The sequence below is a fragment of the Oncorhynchus mykiss genome, chromosome 3 (genome assembly GCF_057628025.1).
Source record: "Oncorhynchus mykiss isolate SJ-2025 chromosome 3, ASM5762802v1, whole genome shotgun sequence".
In the NCBI taxonomy this organism is placed as follows: domain Eukaryota; kingdom Metazoa; phylum Chordata; class Actinopteri; order Salmoniformes; family Salmonidae; genus Oncorhynchus; species Oncorhynchus mykiss.
The window spans coordinates 33,612,014-33,633,664 of NC_143024.1; the positions used below are offsets into that span (position 1 = coordinate 33,612,014).

At 46.6% G+C, this 21,651-nt stretch overlaps 1 protein-coding gene across 1 annotated transcript in view; it reads left to right on the forward strand.

The window, feature by feature from the left end:
- LOC110503919 (neural-cadherin) overlaps positions 1–21,651 on the forward strand; it is a 135,006-nt gene that overhangs the window by 99,044 nt on the left and 14,311 nt on the right. The window contains exons 13-25 of the mRNA XM_036972103.2: positions 2,224–2,473; positions 3,543–3,670; positions 3,824–4,010; positions 4,736–4,879; positions 11,295–11,578; positions 13,294–13,923; positions 14,038–15,034; positions 15,652–15,745; positions 17,993–18,186; positions 18,563–18,798; positions 19,735–20,012; positions 20,108–20,322; positions 21,521–21,648. Coding sequence (XP_036827998.2) covers positions 2,224–2,473; positions 3,543–3,670; positions 3,824–4,010; positions 4,736–4,879; positions 11,295–11,578; positions 13,294–13,923; positions 14,038–15,034; positions 15,652–15,745; positions 17,993–18,186; positions 18,563–18,798; positions 19,735–20,012; positions 20,108–20,322; positions 21,521–21,648 — 3,765 coding nt within the window. The remainder of the gene's footprint in view (positions 1–2,223; positions 2,474–3,542; positions 3,671–3,823; positions 4,011–4,735; positions 4,880–11,294; positions 11,579–13,293; positions 13,924–14,037; positions 15,035–15,651; positions 15,746–17,992; positions 18,187–18,562; positions 18,799–19,734; positions 20,013–20,107; positions 20,323–21,520; positions 21,649–21,651) is intronic.

Below are 21,651 nucleotides of genomic sequence, written 5' to 3' on the forward strand. Positions count from 1 at the left end.
TCCCTTCTAATGCTTTTCCTCTTATGTTATTGCAGTTTCATAATGAGTACGAATGGGTTTTGGTGTTGCTCAACAGATAGAAATAGGATTTTGTTTTTGTTGTGCTGTTAGTTTTCAACCTGACATCCAGGATAGTTTTTTCAGACAGTGGCTCACTCAGACAGTGGCTCAGTCTTGCATGTCCAGATAATCACGCAAAAATGTAAAATCTATCCGGTGCCATTTTGATTTTCACATTTTCCATTGTTGTTTGGAGTCCAAGAACAGTTCCTGGTTACACTCCAGTCAGTTAATGAGAAGATTGAATGCCTTTGTTTGCCAAACTTGGACTCAAAGGCTACCATTCCACTACAGCACTCTCTGCTGTAATCTTTCATTCTTATGCATCCCAAATGGACGATTTGCAAATGTAGACAGCCATGTCCATATACTGGACGTTTTAAGAATCTCAGAATCTCCAGTAGTGTAGATATGGTGAATTTGAAGAGTTTGTGTGTGTGCGTGTGTGCGTGTGTGTGTTTGTGTGTGTGTGTGTGTGTGTGTGTGTGTGTGTGTGTGTGTGTGTGTGTGTGTGTGTGTGTGTGTGTGTGTGTGTGTGTGTGTGTGTGTGTGTGCGTGCATGCGTGTGTGTGTGTGTGTGGGACCTCTGCTGGATCTAAGCAGAATGAGTGGTGAAGTGAGGTTCATTCGGCCATGGTTAATGTAATCCTTCCCTGTCAAGGTTGTGACTCTGTGGCTGTGTGGCAGGGAAAGGACAACATGGGCCTTAAAAGCTCTAGTGTACTGTACACACACGCACACACACACACACACCGCACTCAAGTGCACACACACAGATACATATACACACACACACACACAGCGCAGCACACACACAGATACATACACACACATATACACACACACACACACACAGCATCATTGTGGCAGGACAAGTGGCAAAGAGAACATGGGTCTTAAAAGCTCCACCTGCTTCCTGCTTTTATAGGTCAGACCCTTTTGCTGTAGGGCACTGCACGTGAGCACACACACACCAACACACACATTCACCTGCTCACACAAACATTCACAGTCAGGCACACACACACATTCACAGTCAGGCACACACAGTAGATTCCCGAATAACACCCCTCTTAAAACTTTCTCATGGTTCGCTAGTATCTTTGCCCATAGATGGTTTACACCATTATTTTGACATGTTTGGACAAGAGCTACAACTATGAATTCTTGAACACACTTAAACATACTATGCTTGAAATGGTGTGCTTACTTCATAGTGTCATCTATTTAATAAATGCTCTCATTTATGGAGTTCGTTTGGCGGAACCCTTGAAGTAACAAATTATTTGGTGCCAGACAGCGTGCAGCTGTGACCCATAATGGAGTCCTCAGAACAATGAGAATCCTGCCTGTTGTCCCTGTGAGTGTAGGATGACGTCCTTCCAACCGCACCATATGTTTCATACAGAAAAGGAAAGAAAACATTCTCACACCTGACCTCCATACTGGTATAAACAGGAAGGGGGGGGGGGGCATCAATTAGTGTGACACAATGTCTGTGAAATCCCATTGATGGGCTCCCTCTGTACCCAGGTATGCGCGGCAGCGATATACTTCCCCGTATCATTTCCTGTCACTTTGGTTTTCTCTGCCACGGTTCCTGGAAAAGAGAGAGTGGGAGCGTTGTGAAAACCCTGCAGCCTTCATTTAGAAACGGATAGTCTGGAGCTGATTTTCCAGTGGAAAGTGTCTCCATAAAATTGCAATATCAGTTCAATAGGAACTTTGATGGATTAGACTTGGAGTGTCTCCAATGTATTCCTGAAGTGGAGTCAGCAGTAGGGAGATGTTTGTGCTGATTTTAAATGGGTCCGCTCACTAATAATGCTAATTATCTTTAGGGAGCTTTGGCCAAAGCCAACTCCTTTTGTTAGTCATTGGCTCTTTTTCAGTAATTCACCTCCAAGATAAAAAAAAAAAATCTATGGGACATTACAGCATGCCCAAGCAGGTGCCTCCTAGTTTTCTGTGTTGTACTTCAGGAACACACACTAGTACTCAAATGAACCTGCACAGACAAAAGAACACACTCACTCTGTTCAGACATTCATATGAACACACACACACTCATTCACTCTGTTCAGACATGCATATACACTTGAATATATATCCACCTCCCTATCCTTTCTCTAATGATGTCATATCCTGCTTCCTCTCCTCCAGACTATCAAGGCCACCTCGCCGCTGGGTGACTCTAGAGTGACCTATAACCTTGAAGAGGGTCAGGTGCCGGAGACCAACATGCCTGTCCGTTTCTACATCAAACCCAACAGGTCTGATGGCTCTGCCACCATACTGGTGGCTGAACCTCTGGACTATGAGACCACACGCTTCTTCACACTAAGGGTCAGAGTGCAGAACGTAGCTGCTGTTCCACTGGCCTCTTTTACTACCGTCTACGTCAATGTTACAGGTAGGAGGCATTTTAACAGTGTGTATAGTGTACACTCTTAGATTTTAACAGTGTGTATAGTGAACACTCTTAGATTTTAACAGTGTGTATAGTGTACACTCTTAGATTTTAACAGTGTGTATAGTGAACACTCTTAGATTTTAACAGTGTGTATAGTGTACACTCTTAGATTTTAACAGTGTGTATAGTGAACACTCTTAGATTTTAACAGTGTGTATAGTGAACACTCTTAGATTTTAACAGTGTGTATACTAGTGTGAACGCTGGATACATTTACCCTTTAGACATGCAACTTATAGAAACTACTGTGGTCCTCTGTAGCTCAGTTGATAGAGCATGGTGCTTGTACTGCCAGGGTCGTGGGTTCAATTCCTGGGGCCTGTAAAATGTATGCACTCATGACTGTAAGTTGCCTTGGATAAACGTGTCTGCTAAATGGGTTATATTATATGTACAATACCATTGCCACACCATTTCATCTTGGGTCATGACCTTGCTGGAAGTGAGAGAGAGAAGACAGCAAGCAGGCTTGAGCAGTAGGGAACAGTGAAGGGCTTTCCAACACAACATAAATACTTGAAGCACCAGCTCAGTTAATGAAGGTGGGAGGCTGAGAGGAGGAAGAGAGGAGATTGAAACGTAATGACAGGGAAGATGTAGTCCCTCGAAGCCTGTTGGAGGAAGGTGTAATCAGCTAGCGACAGAGAACACTAGCGGCTAAAATGACTGATTATTTAGCGATGACTCATACCACATGCGCCAGTGAAGGAGGCGGGAACACAAATATCTAGTTCTAATAGCATAAAGAAAAGAGGGTATCTGACTTTGTCAATAATTGTATTTTTGGGGCGTTTAGGGAAATCACAAATGTTCCTAATCTCATGGATATCTAGAGAGTAGTCTTAAAACCTGGAGAGACAGTGACCTAAGAGTTGGGTTTGTCTACTTAGCATTAGCATTGTTGAGGGCAAAACAATAGGTGTGGTAGGACCTCTGTTAGCATGCTCGTAATAGAAGGCCTGTATCACCTCCCTAACCCTGACCTCTGGCCTGTCTCTCCCCTCTCCAGATGTAAACGACAACGTTCCCTTCTTCCTGTCCTCCACCTACGAGGCTACCGTTCCAGAGGGGGCAGAGATCGGAACATCGGTGGTGCAGGTTTCTGCTACGGACCTCGATTCAGGCCTCCATGGAATGGTGAGGACCCCTGCAGACTCTATTGCGAATGACTACATTTCCCACAATCACTTGATTGTCTTATCATTTCAAATGAGAATAATTCAACAGATACACAATATTGTGTATCATTTTGTCCTGATATTGCATTAACGTTTCGATCTTTGTCTACAGATAAACTATGTGATCTTGAAGGATGACAGTGGAGACTCTCAGTACTTCAGTATTAACTCCTACACTGGGGTCATACACACCCGGGCCTCGTTTGACCGTGAGCAGAAAGGTTCCTACCTCATAGAGGTCCAGTCTCAGGACAGCTCCGAGTCAGCCAGGCCTGGACAGCAGGGCCAGCCCAACACCGGTGGGTATCTCACATAGCTACACTCCTATGCATACACACATGTTTGCAGTTCATACACGGGCACACCTGTCCAGACAGGGAATCTCTGAGTATCATACTCTCTCATAATAGGTAGCTCTGTCCACTTACCCACCCTATCCTCCATCAACCCCCCATTACCTAACCAGTCAATAACACATCAGTCGTTTTCTAACCAGGCAGTAACAGGAACACACACAGAAACACAAACACACACACACACACACACCAGCTGGCTCAATCCCTGTTATTAGAGCATGAACTTCATTCATTAAGACGTCGTTAGCAATGCGCTAATGGAACGAGCTAATGGCTAATCGGGGTTTTGGGTCAATAATGACTCGCACACAGAGGTACAGCAAAAGAATAGTGATGCTACAATCATCCCACCAACACGCTGTTTGTTCAAGCCATCAAGGTCCCGCTAGAGTTCATATGGAAATGACTAGCTAATGCACATTATTCTCCCTTTTGCCCCTGTTGGTATTACACTGCTGTGTTCTGTGAGGTTAGATGGTTAATGCTTCTGTTTTCTCTTGCCAGGTGGAATACTTAGAGTAATGTACTCTCTTTTTAATGTCTTTGGTCCACATAGACCAAGCCAATGTAATTTGATGTCAGAGTACTATACATTAGTGTTGCTCTCTAGGTCCATGCTTCAGTTTGGATTGGTTGTTAGTAAAGATCCCTCTCATTGGTTCACACAGACACGGCCTACGTACGGATCCTTGTGACAGACGTCAACGACAACGCTCCGGCTTTCGCCCAATCGGTGTACGAGGTTAGTGTGGAGGAAGACAAGGAGGTGGGCTTCGTCCTCATCACCGTGACGGCCAATGATGAAGATGAAGGTGAGGCACATTGGGCTTGATCTCAGGTTGGGGAGGGTTCAATCAGTCAACCTGGGTTTAGACTTTTTTGTTGTTGAAAAAAACAGCGCTCACAATGATAAGTTAATAAGTAAAGTTATTGGTGCTAGTTTCCTGGGATGTAGTTATAACATTATTTGGACAGCACCGTTTATAATTCTAATGTTTACTCCCATGGAAGATTATCTTTCAACTTTACAAAGGCCTTGGCAGATACAAGTCTGAAGACACCCGAACATAACAGTTGAGAATTGAATGTAAGCACAATGTCAGTCCTCTGGGTCCAGTAGTCATAATGTCTTTGTTGAAGTGCCCGATACCCATAGAGGACTTGGGCTCTAGTGGTACAGTGTGTGTTGATCTTGGTGTCGCTTTTCCTACTTGTCTGTTCAACTCTGTCTCTCGACTGTAATGGAATCACACACTCTCGCCATGTCACTTCCCTCTCTGCTTATGAATTCCTGTCAATATCAAGTTGAATGTTCTGTTGATGCTTTGACAGGCTCCACAGAGATTAAGAAAAGTATAGGAGGTATATTTATGTAAAGAATACTCTCTGTCTTTCTCTCTCCGTCTCTGACTCCCACTCTGTCACTCTCTCTCTATTCCTCTCATTTTCTGTCAGAGCGTGTTAGCAAATCTCTGTGGTGAATGTGGGAGGTATGGATGCGGCCCCCCGAGGTAGTCATTTGATGTTTGTCTCTTTGTTTTTGTTTGTCCCTCGTCTCTCCTCCTCTGAAAATTAATAAATAAGAAAAACAGTGTGCCGTCTTAATGACAACGGTAAAATCCTTTGTGGGAGTAGATGTCGATTGTTGTTTTGGTGGAAATGTCACCTTCCATGCTGCTAACGCAGGTGTTGAAATGACATCTGATTTAATGGGCTGCTACATTACATTTAAAGAGTTAGTAAATGACTAAGACGAGAAGTGGGGCCACCATCTTGAATTTAGGGTTTGTTTTTGTTTTCCCTTTCCAATGTTCAGTTGAATTAGCAACTGTCTTGGCTCTGCTTTTTATCCCTCTTCAGACACCCCTAGCCTGATCCCTTGGTGGATTTGTAAAAGTATACAGCCCAAGGCCTCCCGGGTGGCGCAGTGGTTAAGGGCGCTGTACTGCAGCACCAGCTGTGCCATCAGAGTCCCTGGGTTCGCGCCCAGGCTCTGTCGCGACCGGGAGGTCCGTGGGGCGACGCACAATTGGCCTAGCGTCGTCCGGGTTAGATTGGTCGGTAGGAATCTCCTTGTCTCATCGCGCACCAGCGACTCCTGTGGCGGGCCGGGCACAGTGCGCGTTATCCAAGGTTGCCAGGTGCACGGTGTAGCCTCTGACACATTGGTGCAGCTGGCTTCCGGGTTGGATGCGCGCTGTGTTAAGAAGCAGTACGGCTGGTTGGGTTATGTATCGGAGGAGGCATGACATTCAGCCTTCGTCTCTCCCGAGCCCGTACGGGAGTTGTAGCAATGAGACAAGATAGTAGCTACTACAACAATTGGATACCACGAAATTGGGGAGAAAAAGGGGTAAAATAAAAAAATTAAAAAATTGTATACACTGTAGACACTGAAGCAGTGCTAAGATAGCAAACTTACCGCAAACAACAACTATAATTCCCTCCCAAATGCTCCGGCTTATCCCGCCACCGCTCTGTAGACTTTACCCATATTCGCCATCTCAACACCTCTGGTAATTAGGGAAAACGTCTCTCTCAACGGAGAGACAGGAGTGAGTGGAATAAACTGCCGTGGTGGCCATTTTGTCTCCCACTGGCCTCCCACGCAGGTGTCCAAGCAGGGAGATGATCTGTATTAGCGGGGAGATTAGCTGTAAAACATGACACGATCCCTGGCTAAGCGCTAGCCTTGCTGAGCAGGCAGGTCTTGAGGGGAGGTTTGAGCTCAGCCACTCCTGGCTATGCTTGTGGTGGTGGAAGTAGGGTTGATGTCTGCCTGTGTAGTCTCTCATCTCGTGGTGTTTCATCTCAGATCCTCTCGTCTCATTTCTCATATTTCAGATCGGCTCATTTTGTGTCTCTCCTCTCCTTCCCTCTCTTGCAGCTTTCCTGGCTCATCTCTGGTCTTTCCACTGCTTTCTCTCTCTCTCTCTCTCTCTCTCTCTCTCTACCTCTACCTCATTATTCTGTCTTTCCCTTTCCTCCCCTCTGTTTTCTTTTCTTGTGCTATTGTCCCATTTTCTGGGGTCGAGTAAGTCAGTTCAGTGTCCCATGTTGGTGCTGGAGGTGACAGTGTTCCAATAGATCAGTGGTGGACTGTCACACTCCACAGCCCTGTGATACATACACACACAGCTTAGTGAAACAGTTCAGGTGAAATCACCTCAGTGTTCATTGACCAGTGAAGCTTGCCTTGCCCTGATGTCTATCCGCCCTCTCATCACATCATCACACACTCACACAACAACACACACACACACACCCACTGTTGTTGGTCCAGGTGTGCATGTGTGTGTGCTTCCGTAATAGGATTAGTCGATCTGATCTCCAGTTTATATATGGTCCCCTGCTCTTAGAGCCTCTCACCACCTGTCAACATCCACAAACCATTGAGCATTATAATGATTACACACACACACACACACACTGACATACACACAAAATATCCATACAACAATACACCTTTATCGTGCTAGTGGTGTGACAAGACAATTCACATCTCATAACTCTCCCATTACAATCTTCAGCTGAGGTACTTCCATTGGTTTCTCTGCTACCTCTCTTTACCAGCCACCACTGTTCCACCATACGGTGGATGCTACTCCTCAACAGAGATATTCAAGTAGACAAACACATGGATAGATCTGTTTCAAATGAGAATATCCTTACTTTTGAGTCTGATGCCCATATACACTCTCCTAATTCCAATCCCCGTGTGTATTTCATTTCAAAGCACATCAAGGGCACTTTTCCATGAAATCCCAATATTTTCCCATTACACTCCCAGTGGAAGTTGGGGAATTGAAATAATTAGGGAACAGATCTGTGGGGAATAGAGGGGCCCCTGATTAGTTTCAGCGTCTTTTGTTGCAGACAGACATCCTTTTAGGATCGGGTTTCTATCCCAAGTGGAAAATGTGCCGAATGAAGAACTTTTGGCAGTAAACAGATATAGGTTGTCGAGCTTAATGGTAAGCAGATTGATTTAGGGGATGGGGTCCAATGCATGGAGTGGTTGGAGTGGGAGGTGGGGATATGCTAGTGACCTTAATCAGAATTTTGGGGCCTTCAGTGGAGCTCCTGCTTTGCTAAGGATGAAACCACTTAGCCCTTGAGCCCCTCTCCACCCCCCTGGTGTGCACAGTTGCCCCCCTCACCAGTCTTACTTAAGGGAGGAGGGGTTAACCATAGGGATGCGGCCGGAGGCAAAAGTACAGGAACTACTTCCCGCCACCCAACACACACTCACACACTTACTCACTCACCCAACACACACTCACACACTTACTCACTCACCCAACACACACTCACACACTTACTCACTCACTCACCCAACACACACTCACACACTTACTTACTCACCCAACACACACTCACACACTTACTCACTCACCCAACACACACTCGCACACTTACTCACTCAACCAACACACAATCACACACTTACTCACTCAACCAACACACACACACACTTAGTCACTCACCCAACACACACTCACACACTTACTCACTCACCCAACACACACTCACACACTTACTCACTCACCCAACACACACTCACACACTTACTCAACTCACCCAACACACACTCACACACTTACTCACTCACCCAACACACACTCACACACTTACTCACTCACACAACACACACTCGCACCCTTACTCACTCACCCAACACACACTCGCTTACTTACTCACTCACCCAACACACAATCACACACTTACTCACTCACCCAACACACACTCGCACACTTACTCACTCACCCAACACACACTCGCTCACTTACTCACTCACCCAACACACACTCGCTCACTTACTCACTCACCCAACACACAATCACACACTTACTCACTCACCCAACACACACTCGCACACTTACTCACTCACCCAACACACACTCGCTCACTTACTCACTCAACCAACACACACTCGCACACTTACTCACTCACCCAACACACACTCGCACACTTACTCACTCACCCAACACACACTCGCTCACTTACTCACTCACTCACCCAACACACACTCACACACTTACTCACTCACCCAACACACACTCGCACACTTACTCACTCACCCAACACACACTCGCTCACTTACTCACTCAACCAACACACACTCGCACATTTACTCACTCAACCAACACACAATCACACACTTACTCACTCAACCAACACACAATCACACACTTACTCACTCACCCAACACACACTCGCACACTTACTCACTCACCCAACACACACTCGCACACTTACTCACTCACCCAACACACACTCGCTCACTTACTCACTCACTCACTCACTCACCCAACACACACTCACACACTTACTCACTCACCCAACACACACTCGCACACTTACTCACTCACCCAACACACACTCGCTCACTTACTCACTCATCCAACACACACTCGCACATTTACTCACTCAACCAACACACAATCACACACTTACTCACTCACCCAACACACACTCGCTCACTTACTCACTCAACCAACACACACTCGCACACTTACTCACTCACCCAACACACACTCACACACTTAATCACTCACTCACTCACTCACTCAACACACACACACCCTCTTGGCGAGTCTCACGGCAGATCGTGCTCAGAAGCTTTGACGGGCAGCGCACTTAAGCCACCTCCACACACACTCCCAATCGGAGCATGACATGTCGTAATGAAGGCCCAACATGTCTCACACAGATGGTGTTTGTCTCCTAAAATCTCCTCCGTGCTGGTAAACAGGGCCCGAGCCAGACGCAGGCAGACAGGGAGTGTGGGTATGTGTGTGTCTGTGAGAGAGAGAAAGAGAAAAAGAAAGAGTGAGAGAGAGAGAAACAGTGTGTGTTTGTGTTTATGCGCAAATGTCTGAGCGTGGGGGTGGGAAGCTGGTGCAGGAACTAGTACAATATGAAATGGAGATTGTTTATGGAATGGAATGTGTCATGTTTAGTGTAAGTCATCCAGCCCTGTGCACATCTGCGTTCTTGATAGTCCTTTTCATACATCTCTACTCATCAGACTCCTAACTACTGTAGAACCCCAACCATGTCCTTATTCAGCTCTTGCATAGCTTTATAAGGACTAGTATGAAGGTCCCACTGTGGAGCTCCGAGATTGAGCACCCAGCACTCTAACATGACAGACACCAGCAGGAGCAGCAGACTCCTTTGATCCCATCTCATTATTCCCATTTCCCAGACCGGGAACGCCATCCTGACCTAGCCCTCTCCTCTCCGCTTCTGATGGGGTATCTGATTAGGGTTGACAGCGGTAGAGTAGATGAAGTTAGAGCGGAGGAATGGGAGAGGGAAGAGGAGAGGAGATAAGATAATTGGTGAGGATAAGAGAGATAAATTAGATAAAAGAAGAGAGGAAATTAGAAAGATGTGTGCATGCATGCATGAGAGTATTCACAAATATGTACAGTACCAGTCAAAGGTTTGTACACACCTACTCATTCAAGGATTTTTCTTTATTTTTACTATGCATTCCAGGTGACTACCTCATGAAGCTGGTTGGGAGAATGCCAAGAGTGTGCAAAGCTGTCATCACGGCAAAAGGGTGGCTACTTTGAAGAATCTCAAATATATTTGTTTAACACTTTTTTGGTTACTACATGATTCCTTATATGTTATTTAATAGTTTTGATGTCTTTACTATTATTCTACAATGTAGAAAATAGTAAACATAAAGAAAAACACTGGAATCAGTAGGTGTGTACACACTTTTGACTGGTACTCTATGTTCATTTGTTGTGTGCACGTGTGTATTTTTAACTGAACACACTGAGGACATGAAGGGCCAGGGAGGGAGGAGGACGGGTGGTGCCTGAGACAAAGTTGAGGTGGGGGTGGGTGAGACCAGCCCTCACTGCCTTCTGTATTCTGTCTAATGAGGCCCACTGTGAGAGAATCTGATGTTTTCCTCCAAAATATTTGATAGTCGGATGGCACTGTGTGACTCAGAGAGGGTATTGGGTGGGTTGTTCTTTACGGTGGAGGGCTGTTGGAAGTGTGAGGTAGTTTTTGAGTTTTTGTGCTTTGTACGTGTGCAGATTGTCAGCCTGTAGGCTTGTGTGTGAGAGTGAGCATACACATACCACAGCATACTGCCTGTAACTATGTCCTCCTTTCTCCTCCTCTATCATGGACTACTAGTTCTACCTTATCTAACCAATAAAAGCAACCTTGAAACAGCCATATCTCCTTGTCCAGGTGCCAACGCCAAACTCCGCTACCAGATCACCTCTGGCAACACCATGGGCACCTTTGACGTGGAGCCAGAGGTGGGGACCATCTTTGTGGCCCAGCATTTAGACTACGAGATGGAGCAGCGCTACGAGCTGAGACTGGTGGCCTCCGACGGGAAATGGGAGAACGAGAGCCTAGTGGTGGTCCAGGTGGTGAACCGCAACGACGAGGCGCCCGTCTTCGGCCAGACAGAGTACCATGCCGCTGTCACAGAGGAGCTGACCGAGCTGCCCGTCTTCGTGCTGGAGGTCAGATGTCATACATACTATAGGCCAGGTTTCCCCAACTGGCGGCTCATGGGCCGAATTTGGACCGCAGGTGGTTTTATTTGGTTCCCCAAGTTTTCTGGGCAAATTTGTTTTTAAATATTTTATTTTCAACACCAGGAAATCAGCTGCAAATTGTTTTAATTTTGGAACTCTGAGACACCCGTATACAAATGTAAGCAAGGTTTGAAATGATTATGTTTTAGTCAAATAGTATATATGTTTGGGTTTCTTGTGCTCAATTTTCAGTTTATTTGTAATTATGTACCGGCCCCTGACCATCCGCTCAAGAAAATAATTGTCCCGCGACTGAATCTAGTTGATGATCCCTACTATAGGCCATACATACTGGTTTACCTCTTATAACAGCAACATAAACAGCTCATTACACCATTAGGTTGTTTCATTAACTTACAGAGCCTCCTGTCTTTAGCTGGAGGTCAGAGGCCATTCATACATAGCCCCTTTGTAACAACGACAATAGCAGGGTAGGACAACTGATATTTGAAAGCCTTTTTTGATAAAGCTAAACTTGCTGTGAGGAAGTTCTGTTTTATACATGCAGTATTAAAACATTTAATAGAATGGAAGTGAATGCAGTGACATTGTCCACCCATTGATGGAAATGTGGCTTTGGCTTCACCTCTCAAGTCACATAATATATACAGTAACTCATCGCACATGTGGACATTATGTGAAATCAAATAGGCTCCAATGGTATACTCCTATCCTAAAGTGTTGATACCTAATACTACTCAACATGAGCACCCACAGTTTACCCACGATAAATAGTTGTGGAGCCTCCTGCTTTTTCTTAGGCTTTCATTGTGTACCCAGCCTAGTTTCGTCACACCTATTCCCACTAATTCCCAGTAATACTGTATGTGCATGTCGCCAAGGTAAATCAGATTAAAAAGGAGTACGATTCATGAGGCCATGGAAGTAATCGTAGAGAGAGAGGCATGTGTCACAGTATTCAACCCAGGGCTGCTTTCCTGGAGGTGGAATTGATTTGATGTGCACTCAGTTCCCCTCTAATGCACTTAATAGTTTCCAGTGTGTGGCAGGCAGCCATCCTCTCCCCGAATTTCCTTCGCTCTGTATATGAATACAATCCTGCCTAAAGAAAAAAGATAGGAAATCCAATTTGAAATGAGTATTTACCTGGCCTTCGCTGTCGTACGCCGCACCGTGTCTCGATATTGTCTTCTCATTGCATTGTCAGGAAATGGAGAGAAAAAAAAAGATAAACTTTCAAAGGCTTTTGTAAACAAACCCTCCGGTGAGAGGAGAAGAGAGGAAGAAAGAAAGTGTATTTCTTCTTTTGCTGGCATCTATTAACTTTTAATTGCATTGTGCGTTCTGGTGATAGATGTGGGGGGAAGTGTCTGAGCTTGTCCTTCACACAGAGATAACATGAAGGCAGGTTAATTATCTATAGAGGAAACAAGGAAAACAATAATTATTTTTGTTGTAAGGCAACGGACTGTATATTGGCTACTGCAATCAATGCTCTTTTCATGTCCTATTTTTGGAACCAGATGGAATCTGAAGTGGCAGAATATCCGTAAATCAACAGAAATGGTTAAATCAAATGTTATATTCATAGTTAACTTCATTGAAAAGAAAAATTCACAGCAGCCTCTATCCGGCCCTACTGTCTAATGCAATTTTTTTTGTGGGTTTCCTGTTTGTAGGTTTCAGCCACTGACCCAGACCAGGAGGCAGACCAGAGCGCCCTGCGATACTCACTCCACGGCCAGGGAGCCGGCAGCGAGTTCACCATCGATGAGCGTACGGGCCGCATCTACGCCCAACGCCGTTTGGACCGTGAGGAGCGCCCAGCCTGGCGTTTCCTGGTCCTGGCCACCGATGAAGGAGGAGCGGGACTCACTGGTTTTGCTGACGTCCTTTTGGAAGTTCGTGACATCAATGACAACGCACCAGTCTTCCCATGTCCGGCGCCAGACTCTTCAGGCTGCTTTGTTGGCCACGTGCCTGAGAACTCTCCCGCCGACACCTCAGTGATGGAGATGAGAGCCACGGATTTAGATGACCCCAAGGCCGGGAAGAACGCCATACTGACCTACCGCATCGTACAAAACGTTCGCAACGAGATCAACCTCAATCTGTTCTCCATCAACCCTTCAACTGGAACCATCAGTACAGTTCTACGGTCTCTGGACCGTGAGGCGGAGGACCGCTATCTGGTTGTGGTTGAGGCCAGGGATGGTGGGGGCTTGTCCGGGACTGGAACGGCTACTATCATGGTATCAGATGTGAATGACCATCCACCAGTCTTCACCCAGAGGGTCTACAATGCCCAGGTTTGTTCACCTGCTCAAAACACACCTGTTCCCCCCAACACTGTTGCTCTGTAATATGTTTGATGAGTATTTTGTTGTCAATGTTTTCATGTAATTTTTTATCAACATTAATAGGTGACAGAGGACCTAGAGATTAACAGCGAGGTACTGGCAGTCTCCGCCAGCGATGGCGACCAGGGTGAGAACGCAGTGGTCACTTTCAGCATCGTCGGAGGCGACGAGGACAGGAAGTTCTTTGTGGAGACGGACAAGGCGAACCGGCGTGGTGTGGTGCGGCTGAAGAAGAAGATGGACTTTGAAAAGCCCCACGAGAGAACATTCAACTTGACTTTGAAGGCAGAAGACGCAGACTTCTTCAGCCTGGCATACTGCCTGGTTCAGGTGGAGGATTCCAATGACCACGCACCCGTCTTCTTCCCACAGTTCTATGAGGCTCCTACCATGTCTGAGGACGTGTCTGTTGGCACCATTGTGGTTCAAGTCACCGCTGCCGATCTGGACTCAGGACTAAATGGCCGCTTCTCCTACAGCATTGCCAAAGAGTCTGACCCCTACGGGCAGTTCCTGGTGGACCAGTCAGGCTGGGTGGTAGTGGCTGACTCTCTGGACCGGGAAATGGTATCCCAGCACAGACTCATGGTCCTGGCCTCCGACATGGGCATCCCGCCACTCACCGGCACCGCCATCGTCATGGTTACTGTACTGGACGTCAATGACAACGGGCCAGAGTTTGAGGTGCCCTACAAGCCCATTGTGTGGGAAAACATGGCTGCCCCCCAGGCGGTGAGAATAAACGATACATCCCTGCTTCTCCACGTAGCCGACCGTGACTCCTCACCCAATGGTGGACCATTTTCCATCCGTCTCCTGATGTTAACCTCCGATGCTACCAATTTCAACCTGACTGACCTGCGCAACGGTAGCGCTGCACTGACTACCCTGCGAACCTTTGACCGTGAACGCCAGAAGGAGTACCGCCTTCCCATTCTCATGATTGACAGCGGCTCTCCCCCAATGAGCTCAACCAGCACACTGACGGTTGTCATCGGCGACAGGAATGACCACGCCCACTCTCCGGGCCACACAGACTTCTTTGTGTACAGCTACCAGGGTATGTTTCTCCAGTATTCTGCTGATGTTGTTACAACACTACATGTCACAGTTGAATGCGTATGGCCTCTTGAAGCCCCACATCACTTATTTAGTATTTCAGGCCATCTGTCAGCTTGCTTTTACTGCTGGAAAAACTCAGGTTTTCTGTAATGTATTTTTTGTGCATTCTCTGTAGGTGTTTTGCCAGATGAAAGTACATTAACCCTCTAATAAGAATTCATCATGTATTTCCAAAATGCCATGAAGCAAACAATTTACTTAAGCTTAAGTCCCAGGTTTGATAGGCATATAAACAGGAGCCATTACATGTTTTATTTTATTTCACGCCTAAGGGGATTACAGCACTCCATTTAGCTTTTTGGAGGGAAAACAGGAGCTAGCATGCTAATGTGTGCACTTCCCCTGCTGTGTCTTCAAAACCGTGTCCATATGTGCCAACGAGGTGACGCTCTCCAACTTATCTTCTCCCCTCCTCCTCCTCTTCCCCTCCTCCACCTCCTCCCCTCCTCCTCCTCTCTCTCTCTTTCTTTCTTTCTTTCTCTCACTCTGAGAGCTTTAGGTGTACCACAGGGTGGTGTTGTCTTCCCGCACCTAATTCTGAGTTTTCCCCCGTAGGTGTTCTCCCCACAACAGTGCTTGGACAGGTTCAATCCCCTGACCTTGATGACTGGAGCGAAAAGGTTTACAGATTCAAAGGCAAACCCCCCAGGTACTTTGATCTCCTCACTAAAGTTGGAATGAAGCCCGGCCACAGAGAGGAAAGGAGAATAAGACAAAAGAGTGTACAAAAAGAGGGGAGAAAAGTGTGGGATTGAAAGAGAGAGACAGAATGTAAAAGGAGAGAAAGAGAAATGTTAGGGGAAGGAGAAACAGGTCGTGTGAGAGAAACAGAGAAAGTAGAAATAGATTGGAAGAGAGAGAGGGAAAGCGAGAGAGAAAGGGAGATATGAATTGTCAGGAGCACCATTATTAATACTTCATAAAGAATTATATTGAAAATTCCCAGTGAAGCGAGGAACGACGCTCTGGTTTTGTTTGATGGGTGCGCAATGTTTGGTGTGCACTGAAAAGAAGCTGATTACGCTGCTCGCACCTCTCCCTCTAATGAGACACCTGTAATCTGGAGAACTAGTAAGCACACGAAAAGATGACAAGGAACGACAGAGAGAGAGAGAAAGTGATGAAGAAAGAACCATTACCATGTTGAATCCCCAGTCAGCAGATCCCAATGCATCTTGAAGGACCAAACTATATGGATCATCTCATTATACCTACCAGCCATCCCTGTAGATGATGATTTGAAGCCTATTTGTTTTCTGTCTCCAAAGTGCTGTATTGCATGTTTGCCCTGGCTAGCTCTGCAAACAGGGATTCATTAATGTATTACATTAACCTGTTAACCTGGTCTCCCGGGGAGGGAAGACATAACACACATCTCTCCACAGCTCAGCACCTCTTCGATTGGGCCAGCCGGTTTCATTTTCTTATGGCTCAGTTGATGACCTCGTTTGGCCTGTTATGTAAGGGAGAGCTACGGCACCTTTTCAAACCTCTTTTCAAATCCAATTGAATTAGTCACATGCGCCGAATACAACAGGTGTAGTAGACCTTACAGTGAAACGCTTACTTACGAGCCCCTAACCGACAGATCTATTTCAAAAAATCTGGATAAGAATAAGAGATAAAAGTAACAAGTAATTAAAGAGGAGCAGTAAAACAATATATACAGGGGGGTGGCGGTACAGAGTCAATGTACGGGGGAATCGGTTAGTTGAGGTAGTATGTACATGTAGGTAGAGTAAATTAAAGTGACTATGCATAGATGACAACATAAATTGGCAGTGGTGTGGAGAGGGGAGGGGGCAATGTGAATAGTCTGGGTAGACATGTTTGATCGTGGGCCAGTGTGTGAGGGTACTTACCTTGGTGTGCCATCAAACAATGTGATGCTAAAACAATAACGCAGCCATAAACATGTGTATGTTGCTCCAGTTGTACAAAGGCTCTATAGAGCTGAGCTTACATACTGTACTGCTTCTTTCTTTGTCCACATGGGCATTCCCTATTCTTAGAAATGCCTTGTCCCCCCCATCCATCTTCAGTAGAGACGGAAGCTTCAAAAACAGAGACATTTTGAAAGACATCAGATGAACTCCTTGGCATTGACCTCTAACTTGAGAGATGAGGAGAGAGTGAGGTAGATGGAGATAGTCACAGCAGAACCATCATCATTCCCTTGTCATGATCTGAGCCAGTGATAAGGACCAGAGTGGACAGGGGCCAAGTAAATAGAGGGATGATAGATGGAAGGGGAGAGAAGATATGAGTAGATAGCTGGGAAGGAGAAGAGTCACTGTAATAGAGGGAACAAGGACATGTGAGTAAAAAAAGTTAGAGAAGTGAGAAGTAGACTTTAGGAGCAGGATAGGATAGAAAGTTCTGCAGTATTAACATGGGGCTTAGGTCGGGCTGGTGGGGTTAGTGTAGTGAGAAGGTGTCTAAGGGGAGTAGACAGAGAGACGTAGAAGGAACCCAAGAGGCTGGGAAAAGGTTTTTGATAGAGTGAACACTGAACTGGGTATGCAGGGAATAGAGAAATGGAGTTAACAGGGGGCTAGGTGGGAGGAGGGAGGGGTGTTGGTAGAGTTGAGGAGAGGTAGGGAAGAGGGGGTTGCATTGATACTGATAGTGAAGCCATCTATAATGCATGTGGCTGTCTCCCTGGACAGTTCAGTGTTTTAATGTGAGATGGTGAGCATGGAGGGAGGCCAGGGATAGTCCTGCATGGATGAACACCGGGGGGACTACTGCTGATCTCTCTTACTCTCTGTTCTCACCCCCCCCCCCCCCCTCTCTTTTACTTATATTCCCACTACCTCCCTTTTCTTTCGATCTTCTTCCATTTCTCTCTCCCTCTATCTCGCTCTCTCCCTCCATCTCCTCCTCCCTCTCTCAGCGGGTTGTTCAGTCTGAACCACAACTCAGGCCAGTTGATTATCAGAGAGGGGGCCCCTGTGCCGGTGGGTTCCTACAGCCTCGAGGTGCGTGTCTCCGACAAGACCTGGCCCGATGTGACCTCCACTGCAGAGGTCGTCGTCATGGAGCTGGACGAGGAGGCGGTCCAGAACGCTGGCTCTTTGCGCCTGTCCAGTGAGTGTTTTGCACCCTAGTGTATCAGCCAATATTCTCACTTTTCACTCTTTTTCGTGGTCACTGACCACAGCCCATAAGGAGCTAATGCTGTCATAATGTTTCCATAGTAACCGTGTCACGTGTGATGACATGCATGCCAGAGTGCTGTGTGGCAGGCTTTCTTGTATCTAATAGGTCCCTACGGTCGAGGTTCATATCACCCCCAGACACCAGCTGAGCATTTACATACATCCGACTGATCTGTTCTATCATTACCTGTAGAACATTGGGCAGGGGAGTGTTTTGCAAGGAACATTCCACTTTGTAGTGTGTTGAACTACAAAATGATGAACTGAGTGTCCTGACCATTCAACCCCCCCATCCTGTTGGGCAGACATCACAGTGGAACAGTTCTTCAGTAGTGCACCGGGTCAGGAGAGTTCTTTCTCCCGCCTGGGTCGTCTCCTCTCCGAGCTTCTCCAGACCGACCGGGACAACGTCCACGTCTTCTCTGTCGCCAATGGCAACCGTCAGGGTGAGAGAGAGATCAACGTGTGGTTCGCCGCCCATGGCTCGCCGTACTACAAGGCCGAGAAACTCCATGGCAATGTTATGGCGCATAAAGCTAAGGTAAAGACGGGATACACACTAAGTCTCTCATATAAGAGTCTGAATACGCATAAAGCTAAGGTAAAGACGGGATACACACTAAGTCTCTCATATAAGAGTCTGAATACGCATAAAGCTAAGGTAAAGACGGGATACACACTAAGTCTCTCATATAAGAGTCTGAATACGCATAAAGCTAAGGTGAAGATGGGATACACACTAAGTCTCTCATATAAGAGTCTGAATACGCATAAAGCTAAGGTGAAGACGGGATACACACTAAGTCTCTCATATAAGAGTCTGAATACGCATAAAGCTTCACACTAGACAACGTTACAAACATTCACACTATCTCACACACAGTGATGCACTACTAAAAAGAAACTCATATTTAAAATCTCACACACACTTAAACACCCACACTGACACCATGCTCAACAACATACATATTTCATCACTCACACGCGCACACATTTAAACTCTCACACACACTTAATCACACACGCACAGCGGTGTGTGTAAATCTTTCATATCCATTTAAGGCATGAGATAGCAGCTGGTGACCCAAGCTTGTGCCGGGGGAACAGAAAGGGAGAGAGATGGATGGAGAGAAAAAGAGGGATGACAGGAGAGAACGTCTGAGTCTTTATAAAGTCTTCACTAGTCCATAAATCCTAAACTGTTTTTTTGTGAGTGTTGCGCTGCCCAGAAGCAGTTGTTTATACACTGAGTGTGTGTCACTGACAGTTTTACTGCTGCCTGTTAAGCTTGGGTGGAGCTGGTGAGTTGCTTTTAAGCCATTGGAGTCAGATTGAGTTAGAATGAATTCATCCAGAGACATCACCTGGCTGTAAATGAAGACTATGAAAGACTGATATGAAGATGATATCAAACCAATTTGATTTCGCTGACAGGCAGTAGACGGACTCTCTCTCTCTCTCCCCCCTCCTCTCTCAGTTGGAAGCAGCGCTGGGTGTGTCTATCTCCCAGGTGGGTATAGACGAGTGTCCCTACACAGACTGCAGTCAGTCGGGCGGCTGCAGCAGTGACGTCACCTTCAGCCTCACCCCCACAGCCCTCAGCTCCGGGAACACCACTCTGGTGTCTGTCTCCGCCTCCTCTGAGGCACGCTGCGGCTGCAGGGCCAGAGAGAGCCTGCACCAGGCCTGCTCCTCCTACCCCCGCAACCCCTGCCTCAACGGAGGCACCTGTCAGGACAGCGAGTTGGGATACAGGTATAACGGCCAGAAGACAGTTGGACGAGGAGCTCTCGCTGTTAGCATTAGCATTAGAAATAACACGTTTGTAATGTTTCTCCCCTGCCGTTCAGGTGCAAGTGTCCACCCATGTTTGATGGGCCTGAGTGCCAGCAGACCAAGCACACCTTCCGCGGCCAGGGTTACGCCTGGTTCCCTCCCATCAGGCTTTGCTTTCAGAGCCACATCTCATTAGAGTTCATAACCGAGTCAGCCAATGGGCTGCTGCTCTACAACGGCCCTCTAGGCCCCGCCCAGGCCGGAGAGCAGGAGGACTACATCGCTCTGGGTAAGAACAGACAGCCTACATGTAGGGCCTGAACAGAAACAACCACACCATAGTCCAACCCACTTACTCCTACTTCCTACTTTCAAGGTGTCTGGAAATTGATAGGTAAGCAATATGGGGATCGAATGGCAACCAGCACTCTTGAACAAACCTCTAGTGAAGGTGGCATACTCATATCCTCATAAGCTTGCTTGCTTCTGAAGCTAAGCAGGGTTGGTCCTGGATGGGAGACCAGATGCTGCTGGAAGTGGTGTTGGAGGGCCAGTAGGAGGCACTCTTTCCTCTAAAAATTATCCCAATGCCCCAGGGCAGTGATTCAATGTGACTGCCCTGTGTAGGGTGCCGTCTTTCGGATGGGACGTTAAACGGGTGTCCTGACTCTCTGAGGTCATTAAAGATCCCATGGCACTTATCGTAAGAGTAGGGGTATTAACCCCCGTGTCCTTGCTAAATTCCCAATCTGGCCATCAAACCATCACGGTCACCTAATAATCCCCAGTTTACAATTGGCTCATTCATCCCCCTCCTCTCCCCTGTAACTATTCCCCAGGTCGTTGCTGCAAATGAGAACGTGTTCTCAGTCAACTTACCTGGTAAAATAACAAGTTAAAAAATAAAAAATAAGCCTGCGTCATATTCAGGTCCCTATAAGCCATGTGGCTTTTATGTCAAGTCATGTCCCCCCTAATCCTAATGTCACATCCCAGTGGTTCTATATGTCCCTAAAAGATTAGTCCAGTTTGGCCTTTAGAAAGGCCTTACATAATCTGTTTGGTAGCGCAGTCGCATTAATTTATGTAATTATCGAGCCTGCTCCAAGTTCGCCCGCTCCGGGGATAGCAAATCGAACATGGCTGCTGAATTGATTGCGGTGAAGCATTTTTCACTGGTTCTGCTCAACCGAGGAGCAGTGTAGAACACAGAGGTTGGTCAGGTCACACACCATGTAGTCATACACACTTTCACACGCATACTGTTAATGCAACATTAAGGCGGCTTACTCATCAATGTAACTCTGTATATTGGTGAGTCAGCCAGTTTCAAGCGCTTGGTGGCTAGATTGGCTTGTTTCCAAGAATGTGTTTGTGAAAATGACTAGATTGATTGATGGAGAATCAGAATGTGTTTCCACTGTTATGTGATCTCAAGCCTCAAGGTGATTATCTCTCCTCATCCCTGTTTCCTATCTCTCTTCCAGAATTGAGGAATGGCGTTCCGACCCTCAGCATCAGCCATGGATCGGGATCACTGACGCTGCAGCTCCCAGCGAGATCCACCGTCACGGACCGCCGATGGCACCGCCTGGACATCGTCAGTGACGGAAAGGTC